Here is a 12,425-nt window from a genome sequence, read left to right as displayed (position 1 = left end):
TTGGTTGCAGTAGAAAGTAAGGGGGTGGTGTCATTACTGAAAGTGACTTACATTTCATGAAAATAGTTTATGATTAGTTAATGTAAAAAAAATTTCTCGAAAAACCGTTTTTAAAGTCTTAACAGCCATTAGCTGTCCACGCAAAGCTCTAGATAGGTTCTCTCAATGCTCATCATAAAATGCACCTTTAGGCAACGAGTTTATGCCCTGGGACTCCAATAATTGAGTAAAACCTCAAAAGATCAAAATTTCATTTTAAATTACGAAAACTGAGTCGTAGCAAAAAAAAACTAGCCATTCTTTGAAAACGAATTTTTTGTTCATTGGGCTTCCTTAGATTGGGTATCAGGTTTGTCATTAACGGAACCTCGGGATGAAAAGTGACTAGTCTCTATGTGACTTATGAAAACAAAAAAAAGCTCTCAAATAGAATACGATAATTTTTTTGATAGTAAACTTCCCTACGAGACCAGAACTAGTCTTTTTTATCGCCTTTCGTCTATTAGGAACTCAATATTGATACGTTTTGTGGCGTGAAATGTAATTTTTAATTAAAATTTTTAAATTTGAAGATAAAAATTATCTTTTAATTTGAAGAATTACACTAAATTACACATAAATTACGCTAAAAGTGAACAAAATATCACCTGTTCACACAAAACTTCAATCCTCGATAACTCCTTGAAGAAAACGAAATTCAAAAGAATCTTTTTAATTTTGAATTCTACGCTGGACGAGCTTTTTAATGATACCACTCACAGTTCTCTACGATGAATATATCGATCGGCCAAAATTGACTGAACAAAAAGAACCATTTGAGTATACAGTTTCTCCACCCACAAGTGGTGTCGGAACAAAAATGATGTTAGGGCTATAAATACTATCATCATCATCATCTGTTTTGGTAGGAACATTGGTAATAAAGTTCTGATTTTCCAGTGAAAATGTTTGAAAGTTAGGTGGCTGAAATCTGCGTTTCAAAAATTTCCATATGGTACCATTTTTAATTGCCCTTGAACGCAGTTCATAGCAATTATTGTGAACGCGTCTGTCTTTTTACAACTCGAATAGGAGTATTGAGATTCTACAGGTTTTTTTTTAGCAGAAAGCAAGTTTGTTCATGACTTGAGTTTTGACTTCTTTCTGTTCGAGGATTTACCTCCGTTTTTGATCGTTGACTTCTGTTTTCGAACATTGGACTTTAACAGTAGCTTCGTTTGTAATTTATAGTAATTAGGAACGGCTGGTAATGTTCAAGGTGAATCGGTCATTTTGAGATTTTTTGTTCCTATATAAGTCACCCCTCCTAATTATCTAAACTACATCGCACAACCCCCATACCACCTATCTACCCCCCCCCCCAACACCTACATACCCCCGCACCCCCCCCCCAACTTACCTCCACCTACCCCTGCCTTCACCTAGCTACGCCCCACAACTACCCCAGAGTACTACCCACCTTCCCAACCTAGCTACCCACCCACCCAGCTCCCCCCGCACCTAAAAAATTGTCGGCATTTTTAAAACACTTTAATGTGGTTTGTTGAGCTAATTTTGTTTTTTTCTCTTGTCTATTTTGATGTTCTTATTTCGGTAGATAGGTTGTGTGGGGGTTGTGCGATGTAGTTTAGATATTTAGGAGGGGTGACTTATATAGGAGCAAAAAATCATAGGTTAGATATTATAATGCACAGGTTAGGTTAGATATTATAATGCACGACGATTCGAGTCGTTTCCGGTATTCTACCGGCTATGTTTTTTTATGCAAATCGTTCGCTTGACAATTTTGCGCTTTTCTTCTAGAACATTCTTTGACTTCTCAAGTGACTTTTTCACGCTTTAGTTCATCATTTTTGAGTGATCTCTAGTGCTCCGAATTTGCTAATATAAAATCGGTTGCAGCATAGCGAAGTTAACTGACGCGTAGCGCAGTTGTTCGTGCGGGTGGACAATGATCGAGAGGACAGTGGTTCGAATCCCGGTGGGGTCAAGTTTTTTGCACCCATAAAGAAAAATTGATCTAGGCTACAGCCCCTGATGAATTAAACTGCCTCGCCTGTCGTTCAAGAGCAATTCTTCCGACATTTTTTATTTCAAGAATGCGTTAAAAAATTCCTATTCGATCTAGAGAAAGAAAGCCGACCTGGCGTGACCCCCCCCCCCATTACTTAAGAAATGATGGAACAAAAATGTCTCTGTATGTTTCAACGAGGATGAGTTTTTTGAAGGATAACTGCAATCATCCTCGACATTATTTAATTTGAAGTGCTAATCTGGAAGACAATTACAATCTGAGCTTATGAAACGGAGTCGTCAATCGCGTATGTGACAAATTGTGGAAGTTTAAGGACTTGCAGTAGTGTAGTAATTCTCACCGTTTATTGCTCGTTATTGAAATTAAGAGTAGAAAAAAGCGAAAATATCAAGTTCAGTCGAGGTTTTTTCTGGTCCACGACTGTACCTTATTTCGTTTTTCATTCACGCCTCTCAGCCCTTTCGTGAAATCATTTTTAAAACATGGTGAAGAGTTTAGTGGGTTGTAATTCATTTCAGGTGTATTGTATGAGCCTACATTTATCTATCTAACTATGGGCGATCACCCGTGCAAGAGATTTAAACGCAGTTGCTCTCAATGCAACACAATGTCTGTAGTCATGGCTCAGTCTAATCTGCTCAAATTGGTGCTTTCGAATCTATCAGCTAAACAACTCTTATCCGCTCCATTCATTGTCTCCAAGTTCTGGAATGAACTCTGTGTTGACCTACTTCGCAGAAGACAAGGCTTTTCTTTGGTGCTCGATTCTAAGGCAGAGAAAGATGGCGACGCTCATTTGCCTGTCATTGAAGATTTCCTCAACACGAGCTGTTACCTTCCGAAGAAAGTTGTAATTTTGACATCAAAAAAGCTGTTAGCGTCTGCAGAATATATAAGAGATAAGTCACACAAACTGTGTTACAGTGAAGTATTTAAAATGGCCAGACACCAAATGATGTCTTATTTCACGAAGCGAGAGATGCTACCGTCTGTTTGTGAATTGTATGCTTTGTCTTCATTTGGAGTTTATGGTTATCTGGGACACAGAGAAGTTCTTGTTTTAAATACAGGTAATATCACTTGTTTAATTGCTCCCAAACTAAGTTTGTATCAATTATATTAGTTCTGCCGTCTTTGTAAGCAACTTTTTGCTTGATCATTTTTTCGGCTGACGCTTCGAACTTTTCGCCTTCAAAAACGGGAGAAACGGAGGACATTAAGTCACTGTGCACCTCCACCTCTGCTCCAAACGTCGCTATCAGCTCCTGGTTTACATAGAAGCTATGAATCGTATCATTATAAAGCTTGTCAATCGCAGTGTTTTTTTAGGGATTTTGGATCGACGTCTTTTTCGAGAGGTTTCGCTGATTTTTCCGCCCCGCTTTATTGGGGGAGCAACTATATACTCAAATGGGTTTTTTGTTCGGACAATTTTGGCCGCTCGATATAATGAACGTAGAGAGTTGTGAGTGGTATCAATAAGAAGCCCGTTCAGCGTAGAATTCTTCTTCTTCTTGAAGTGCCGTGTCAAAAGACTTTGGCAACCGTTAATGTCCTGCTTCTGACTCTGTTCACGACATCAGCGACGCTTTGAGAATTGGTCCATCGCATTATCTGATCCAGAAACTGTGTCGGGCGTCTACCACGTTTCCTTTTGCCGTCGATTTTGCACGTTGTCACAACCTGCTCAATACCTTGTTTGCGCATGATATGTCCGAAGAACGATGTTTGTCTTTGCATCACTTTCGCAAGCAGGTTCCTCGAACCAATAGTGCTTTTCACAATTTCCTCGTTCGACTTCTTTTCCTTCCAGCTTATCTTCTGCATTCGTCTCAGAAACCACATTTCAGCTGCTTCCACTTTCTTTATGTCTGATTTCATTAGAATCCAGTTTTCACATCCATACATCATTATTGGTATGACATAGCAATTCAGAATTCTGTATCTCAGTTTGAACGGCATCTTTAAGTTCGAAAGGATGCTTCTCATTTCTGTAAACGCAGTCTTCGCCTCTGCGATCCGACATTTGATATCTGTGGAGCAGCTCCCGTCAGATGTTATCCACCTGCCAAGATATTTGAACTTCTCGACTTGTTTAAGCGTTACTCCGTTCAACATTATTTCTGCCTTTTCTTTGTCCCAGTTGTTCATTATCATTACTTCTGTCTTCGCCGTGTTGATCTTCATACCGAATTTTTCACTTCGCTCGTTTATTACGTTTAACAGGTTTTGTAGGTCTTCCTGTGAGCCCGCGATCAGTCCAGTGTCGTCGGCGAATCGGATGTTGTTTATATTGTGTCCTCCCATATTTACACCTGGTTCGTCGTCAGAGTGTCTCATAATCATCTCCGTGTATAGTGAGAAAAGATCGGGTGAAGCTATACAACCTTGTCTAACACCTCGTTTCAGGTCTGTATATTCAGACAACTCGTTGTTAACACGAACGTTTGCCTGTTGTCTGAAGTACAAGCTTTGTAGCACTCGGATATCTTTGTCTGCAAAATAAAAATCGTTTAGAATTTCGAATAAGATGTTTGTCTTTGCATCAATTTCGCAAGCAGGTTCCTCGAACCAATAGTGCTTTTCACAATTTCCTCGTTCGACTTCTTTTCCTTCCAGCTTATCTTCTGCATTCGTCTCAGAAACCACATTTCAGCTGCTTCCACTTTCTTTATGTCTGATTTCATTAGAATCCAGTTTTCACATCCATACATCATTATTGGTATGACATAACAATTCAGAATTCTGTATCTCAGTTTGAACGGCATCTTTAAGTTCGAAAGGATGCTTCTCATTTCTGTAAACGCAGTCTTCGCCTCTGCGATCCGACATTTGATATCTGTGGAGCAGCTCCCGTCAGATGTTATCCACCTGCCAAGATATTTGAACTTCTCGACTTGTTTAAGCGTTACTCCGTTCAACATTATTTCAGCCTTTTCTTTGTCCCAGTTGTTCATTATCATTACTTCTGTCTTCGCCGTGTTGATCTTCATACCGAATTTTTCACTTCGCTCGTTTATTACGTTTAACAGGTTTTGTAGGTCTTCCTGTGAGCCCGCGATCAGTCCAGTGTCGTCGGCGAATCGGATGTTGTTTATATTGTGTCCTCCCATATTTACACCTGGTTCGTCGTCAGAGTGTCTCATAATCATCTCCGTGTATAGTGAGAAAAGATCGGGTGAAGCTATACAACCTTGTCTAACACCTCGTTTCAGGTCTGTATAATCAGACAACTCGTTGTTAACACGAACGTTTGCCTGTTGTCTGAAGTACAAGCTTTGTAGCACTCGGATATCTTTGTCTGCAAAATCAAAATCGTTTAGAATTTCGAATAAGATGTTATGTTCGACTCGATCAAACGCTTTTGTGTAATCAATAAAATAAAAAATCTTTTGCATTTCTTTATTCCGTTCTTGCATTCGTTTGATTACATATATAGCGTTCCTTGTGCCTTTGTCGGGCATGAAGCCGAACTGCATCTCGCTTACTTCCTCGTGTATGATCTGTCTCATTCTGTTCATGATAACTCTCAGGATGATCTTAGTTGAGTGGTTCATGATGCTGATCGTGCGGAAGTTGCTACAGTCGGTAGCCTTCGGCTTCTTTGGCAATGGTATGAAGGTGGATTCCATCATCTCCTTCGGCCATTCTCCAAATTCGTAGATTTCGTCGGCGAGATGGTGTAGCATTCCGATCCCAGTTTCTCCCAAACACTTTATCAGCTCTGTGGGTACTTCATCTCTTCCAGCCGCTTTGTTTTGTTTCATGCCCTTGATTGCATACCGTATTTCGTCTCTCATTATTTTTTCTCCCGTAAGTGTTCCCTCGAATTTGATGGATTCGCAGGTTCTCGACTCGTCTTCATATAGCTCGCCGATGTATTCCCTCCAGCGACTCAATATATCGTTGTTGTCGATCAATATATTTCCCTGCTTGTCCTTCAGTACGCTTGCCTGTTTGTTGCCTCTGTTCTTCCCGGTCACAAGCTGTATTCTCTTGTGATGGTCGCGGGGCATATATTTCTCCAACGCTTCAATTTCATCACATTGTTGGTCGAAATACTCCGCCTTTGCTTCGATACACTTATTTGTTATCAGCTTGTCTAGCTCTTTGTAATCTTCTGAATGTTTCTGTTTTCGCTGCCTTTCCGCCATTAAATTGGTTATTTCGTCAGTTATCCAGCTGTTCCTTGGTCTTTTCTGGGTGGGAACGTACTTCTCCTCTACTTCCTTACATGCCCTCTTGAACTCCTCGTGAGCGGACTCTATATTTCTTCCTTCCGAAGAAAATAGAGTCTCCGCTTTCCACAGCCTCCCCGCAAGATTTTCCATGTCGAGTTTCGTTTGGTCACTCAAGTAGCTGTAATTTTTCTTCTTTGTTGTCCTTTTTACCGTGAGCTTCTTGAAACGGACGAGGAATTTTGCAACAACTGGTGCATGATCACTTCCGACGTCAGCTCCAGGGAAGGCTTTACAGTCTGACACTGCATTTTTGAACCTCTGATTGACACATATATGGTCAATTTGGTTTTTGGTTCTGTCACCTGGGCTCGTCGAAGTATACAAGCGACTTTTCCTGTTTTGGAACCACGTGTTTGAGATAACCAGGTGATTGTCTTCACACCACTGAATAAATCGATCCCCACGTTCATTTCTTTCTCCAAGCCCAAAGGAGGCCTGCCGCGGAAATTGATCTCTGATTCCCAACTTTTGCGTTCCAATCTCCCATGACATTTGTCGCTTCTCTGTTTTTGCACATCTGCATGGCCTTGTTAAGATCATCATAGAACCCTTCAAGTTCTTCTTCATCGCAAGCTGTGGTTGGCGCGTAAATTTGTATGATGTTAATCGTCACTGGTGTTGCATTCATTTTCACAAGCAGTCAGCGTAGAATATGGAATTAAAAAGATTTTTTTTTCAATTTTCTCTTTTTATAGGGAGTTATCGAGATTTAAAATTTTGTGAATATTAGACGTAATTCAGCTGTTTTTTTTCATATTTTCGGTATTTTTGACCTGATTTTTGTCAATTTTGCAAAAGTTTTTTCAAATTGTTAACTGTAGTGTTATTCATTTTATCTCTAAAGATAGAGAAGGGTTGCTGAATTGTTCGATCCGAGTTTTTTTGCGACCATAATCTTTTTAAGCTGACAAACGAGCTAGTTGTAATCCCGCTGACTTTGAGAGTCTTCGGGAATTATAATTTTGCTAGAATTTTGCAAAGTTAAACTCGATAATTGTACAAAATGCATTTTTTATTTTTTGACACTGACAAATTTTGTTGAAAAATTGATCTATTTCAAAACCATTTGAGCAAATGAGTATTTTGTTGGACGCGCAGCAATATCTGGGCTGATCTTGATCTCGCCATGGATCCTTACGATAAAAAATTCTTTAGATTTTAATGGGGCGCGACCTTTTTTCAAAATGTTTCCGCTATGTAAATGTTTATGTAAATTACTGACCAAGAGTTTCAAGCCAGGGCTCAATTAATGACAGATAGATACTATTTATAATAAACGAGGCCCAGCGAGATTGAAATTATGTTACTGTTTCAGAATTAAGCTCATGGTTTTTATGGCTCTGATCAATTGTTTTCGTGAAAATTTTGTAGTCTTGAGTTCTGATTTCATTTGTTATATTTTTGTAGCCCAATGACTTGTGGTCCCCTATCAAAGACCCAGGTATCTTTTAAGAGGTATAAATGAACCTAGACAACTCTTTCAGCTGTTATCTAATGTCTGTTATGATTGAATATATTTGTTTTAAGAAAATATCGGTTAATTTTTGAACTTTGCCACTATTTCATCCTATTTCTCTCAAATTCGGGCGCAGTCTCAGTAACTTCAGGCAGAATCCGATTACCCGTGGGTTATAAATTAATGGCCGTAACGGTTTTATGTTCAATTAATGCTTTGTTTTGATACTACGCGTTTTCAATTTTTTTAAGCATGATTACATAATTTTATGTTCATTTGTTTCCTTGTCGAATTATCACATTATTGACAAGTCCAATTGGAGGAAATCATAGTAAAAAAATGCACAGCGTTGGAAAAAGGTATATCTGGTTATGTTAATTGTTTTTGTTATATAGTTTATACTTTTTGGGCTGAGGCAGTTATCTCCAAAATTTCAATTGTTTTTTTTTCTTTTTGCCTGTTTTTCTTTTTGTCGTTGTACGCCATATACCTGATAACGATAGGTCTCAATTGCTTCCCCGGGCGTATAACTCAAACTAGTTAAAGTTTTCAATGTGACTCAATCTTACTAATTAGAAGTGTCAATGACTTTTCTTGGTTCAAACATTTTTTTTGCGCTTGGTTATACGTTGTGACTGACCATTAATTTCATAAAAAGTTTTTGAGATTTCTATACTGTTCAATTTTTTGGTTTCTTTTTGTGGTCATGTCGACATAGTCCTTTTAAAAGGAAGACTCTTTGATGTTAAGAGGAGGAGAAAGTGACGATTTACAGTTCTTGCAGGTAACATCTTATAATTATAGTGCCTTGAACGGTGTGATCTCGTAAAATTGCTTGAAGTTTTGGCTTCTTTTCATATTTGTTTTTTTGATGAGTCGTGACTTAGTCTCATTATTTACGGGCAGATAGGAAATTAAACACATGTTTGGTGGAAGTAAAAATTATTTTGTATCAAACAATGCCAACATATTTTTTGACAAACTGAGCCGGTTTTTTAAAACATTGTTTTCTTCAATTTTTCGACAAGGATTTGAAGTTATTTTTTTCAGATAGTTGACAAAAAGTTTTATGAATGGTGCAGGTGCTGAGCTGTTTATTTTAGGAAGGTACTTCGATGCGGTTAAAAGAAGTGCCGGCAAGTTTTTTTCGTTGCCATTAATTTTAGGGTCAAATACTTTTTGACTCCTCGAGATCTCTGAACATCTATTTTGCAACTTCTTGTAGCATTTTTTTAATCCTTCTTTTGAAAGTCTTCGATTAACCTCCGTTCGTTCCCTAACGGAAGTTTAAGCTAATTAGCTTTATACTTAAAATTGAATTTAAACCAACAGAATATGAATAACGGGAGCAAAATTTTTCTTTTCGCATTGGAAATCTTTTTCTCCATATGCAATTATTTTTTCGGTTATTAAGTGTGCTACAACACCTTTTTTGTTTCTTTGAATTCAACAAAAACTTAAATCCCCCCCCCCCGAAAAAAAAATAATGATTCTCATTTTTAAAGAGAGAGACAGCTATGCTCACTAACAGCTAATTCGATTTAATTGTTCCAATAAAATGTTCAAAATCGGAAATTTAGGTTGACATGGCGAAAATGGGGTCGTCGTAGTGGTACAGAAGATATTTAAGGTCTGCCGTAAATATTTTATCTGATGTTCCCATTCAAAAATGCATTTTATTTGTATTTGATCACACTTTAAAACGGCAAGGAGCACTTTCTTCATTTAAATTTTACCACTCTGCAGTTAGTTTTCTATGGGTGGCGTCATAATATGCGATGTAATAATTGTTGAGTATACTTTATTTACCTCCCTCGAAAAAAGAATTATGCTCTCATTTATTGAAAGAACTCAAGTTTAAGGTTAAAAGAGGCTGTACTAATTCAATCGGGATAAACTTCTGGTTCCAAATTAATTAAATTCTGTTAGTCTATTGTCCGGCTGTGTCGGCTCAATTTTTGTTGGGGTTTCTCAACTCGGTTGGTAGATTTGATCTTTTGAGCCAAAAGTTTTCGATACGGACAACTATTGTGTGCCCAAATTCCACTTATCATTTATATGATCATTTCTAGAATGCAGAAAAAAAAACATTTACACGCCTTAAAAATTCTCGTAGCCAGTCTTGAAGTTTGATAGAGTGATTTGATTGGGGCTGGTCGCTTAAAAACAAAGAAATTGCCTTAATCCAACAATTCTCTGTTTCAGCTACTGAGGTGAATGACACTAAATTTGGGGCAGTGGCTCTCACATTCTCAGAATCCTATTCACAAAATATTCGACTGTACTCTCTGCCAGACAGTCTAGTTGACGAACAATTGACTGAAAGCCTTCTCAAGTCACACATTGGATGTCCGAACTCATTTCAAATCAAGTTCATGCTCTATCTCTCCGCTCAGCATGGCGAGTTTCCGAGAACTTTACTGGGAAACCTGGTTGATTTATTGCCCAATATTGCAGTAACGGGCGCTTTGATTGACCAGCACAGCTCATATGATCAGGATTGCAATTCAAAAATAACCCCCGATTGTATTTCGGGGTTGGCAGTTTTTGGCGATAATGTTAGCTGCAGTTGTCTTGTATTGGACGAAAGCTGTAGCGAGGAAGAAGAAATAAAGTCACGAATAGAAATGTTCAGAAAATCAGTTGGTTCTTTGAGCAAACATTGCTTTGCTGTGCTCGTGTTCTGCTTGGCAAGAAACACTTCGAATGATATAAAATATTTCAAAGCTTACTTTGAAGACGTTCAAGCTATTGGGTTGTATGGCTATGGTGAATTTGGGAGAAATGTGGTCAGAGGTGTTTGTTCAAACCCGTCTGAAAATTATGATCACGCCTACTCGACTGTTATCAGCATCGTTGATTTCGATTCGCCACGTGGGTATTGAAACTCCCACGAAAAACGGAAGAAAATGACACTGGTGGTATACATAAACTTTATTCTAAACTCTTGTTATTCGTTTCAGTTAAAATTATTGAATTAAGGAAATGGAGCATTTAAATTTTTTGAGTTTCATAAAAGTGCAAAGAAAAAATTAAAGTAATTGATTCAGAATAATAGTTTTGCGCATGGAGTATTTTTAGACATTAGGTTGCAAAAGTTAACTTTGGTCGAATAAATTGCTCGAAAAGATCAATGTCATTTCTGACTTTGTTTTAAGATCACATTTGTGACAGAGTAAACTAAGTTCAAATTTGTTGCAAAATAGGAGATATCCGTCACATTTGTCCAAGATGCAAGTGTGACACGGGGTCTTATCTATTATCCACGGTCAGCGTCACCTGTCCACAGTTACAGTATCTAATAACAGCGATAGTTAACAATGTTAATTGCGCCGAAATGTAATAAACCTAATTGTTGGTTAATTACAAATGTGCCTATCCATACTAATTGTGGATTAAGAAGATCATTAGCACATGAACAATTAAGTTTTTCAATTGGGTAGACGCATCTGACGAGTTGCACCGCTTTTCGTTTCCGTACTTATATTGCACCGGCGGATACTTGTGCCAACTTACATGTCCGTTGTTGTCTTGTTCTGAAATTAAGTAATTTAATCCATTTTTATTTTTCAAAATCTTTCGTTCAGCCAAGAATCTTTTCTTGATACATCAAATTGTATTCGGAGTGAAAAACCGATTGGGCTGCATCGTTTTCAATTGGGCGAGGTTCGTTATCTTGTCTGATGAAAATTATGCTTGTTTTTAATAATAATAATAATAATAATAATAATAATAATAATAGCTCATGACGAAATGTGAATCTCCATGCAAGTTAAATTTTACCCAAATTAGAAATTCAAAAAGAATCTGCCTTTGTTTTCTGTTCAGCCCCAGTCCTGGCGGAAAGTTCGCTCACTTTTCGTTATTGGTCTTATAAGACTATTTTGTCAAGACTGCTGTATAATACCTAATGAAAACGTTGTCTATTTTTTTTAAAAAAAACAATACAACCCGTTTTCCTATTGACATCAAATCAGATTTTTTGAAAACTTATTATATACCAACAATTACCGATATTATTTTCTTTGCAATGGCACTGAATTATAAATTGCAGGTACTAAGCAATTTAGTATACGCTTTCGTAACTTTTGATTAATTTTTAGCAATTTCTTTAATATTAGACATTTATTTATTCTTCAAGTAACGCTCATTCAGAGAATAGTTTAGTACTAAATGCCTGCTTTTTTCTCAAATTGGAAGATTAATTTTTATACCGTCATTAGTGGAAAGTTATTTTAAAAACTGATTTTTTCTAAGTAAATCTTTTCAATTTTTTGTAATAAAGTTAAATTTGTAATATAGTTAACATTGTAGTGTCAATTAAGCACGAAGAGAGAGTTTACGTAGACATAGCTATAACAATTCTGGAACATTTTAGAGTCAGGTTTTTGAACTGTTATTTTAGAGTCAGGCTATTGACATAGCTTAAAGTATTCTGGAAGATTTTAGAGTGAGGTTATTGTTTTAACTGTTTCCATTTTTGCCAAACATGCTATTACTGGTCTCTTCGGTCAATTTTTCCACTAGAAATTAATTTAACAAGGCGGCTTGGTAATGTGCGATCGCTCATAACGTTCCGACCCCGCTCATCCAGAATTTTGGCATAATTGTCTGAAAAAAAAAGAAAAAATCAAGTATTTTAAAAAAATTGGTGTATGAACGAAAAGATAGCCTCCAAAGCAAATAACTCAGA

At 37.4% G+C, this 12,425-nt stretch overlaps 2 protein-coding genes across 2 annotated transcripts in view; both read left to right on the top strand.

The window, feature by feature from the left end:
- LOC142344940 (sodium channel and clathrin linker 1-like) overlaps nt 1-12,425 on the top strand; it is a 364,638-nt gene that overhangs the window by 3,574 nt on the left and 348,639 nt on the right. The window lies entirely within an intron of this gene.
- On the top strand, nt 2,389-10,803 carry LOC142344294 (uncharacterized). Its single transcript, XM_075395879.1, has 2 exons — nt 2,389-3,105; nt 9,938-10,803. Exons 1-2 carry the CDS (start codon nt 2,589-2,591, stop codon nt 10,615-10,617), a joined length of 1,197 nt encoding a protein of 398 aa, XP_075251994.1. The 5' UTR covers nt 2,389-2,588; the 3' UTR covers nt 10,618-10,803.

The sequence above is a fragment of the Convolutriloba macropyga genome, chromosome 8, assembly GCF_964194025.1.
Source record: "Convolutriloba macropyga chromosome 8, txConMacr16.3, whole genome shotgun sequence".
In the NCBI taxonomy this organism is placed as follows: domain Eukaryota; kingdom Metazoa; phylum Xenacoelomorpha; order Acoela; family Convolutidae; genus Convolutriloba; species Convolutriloba macropyga.
This window is presented reverse-complemented; position numbering and strand designations above follow the sequence as displayed.

Excerpts from the sequence above, each read along its gene's own strand:
- LOC142344294 (XM_075395879.1), top strand. The coding sequence starts at position 2,589 with ATGGGCGATCACCCGTGCAAGAGATTTAAACGCAGTTGCTCTCAATGC. Across the intron at positions 3,106-9,937 it reads AGTTCTTGTTTTAAATACAG|CTACTGAGGTGAATGACACT; the intron begins GTAATATCACTT and ends TCTCTGTTTCAG.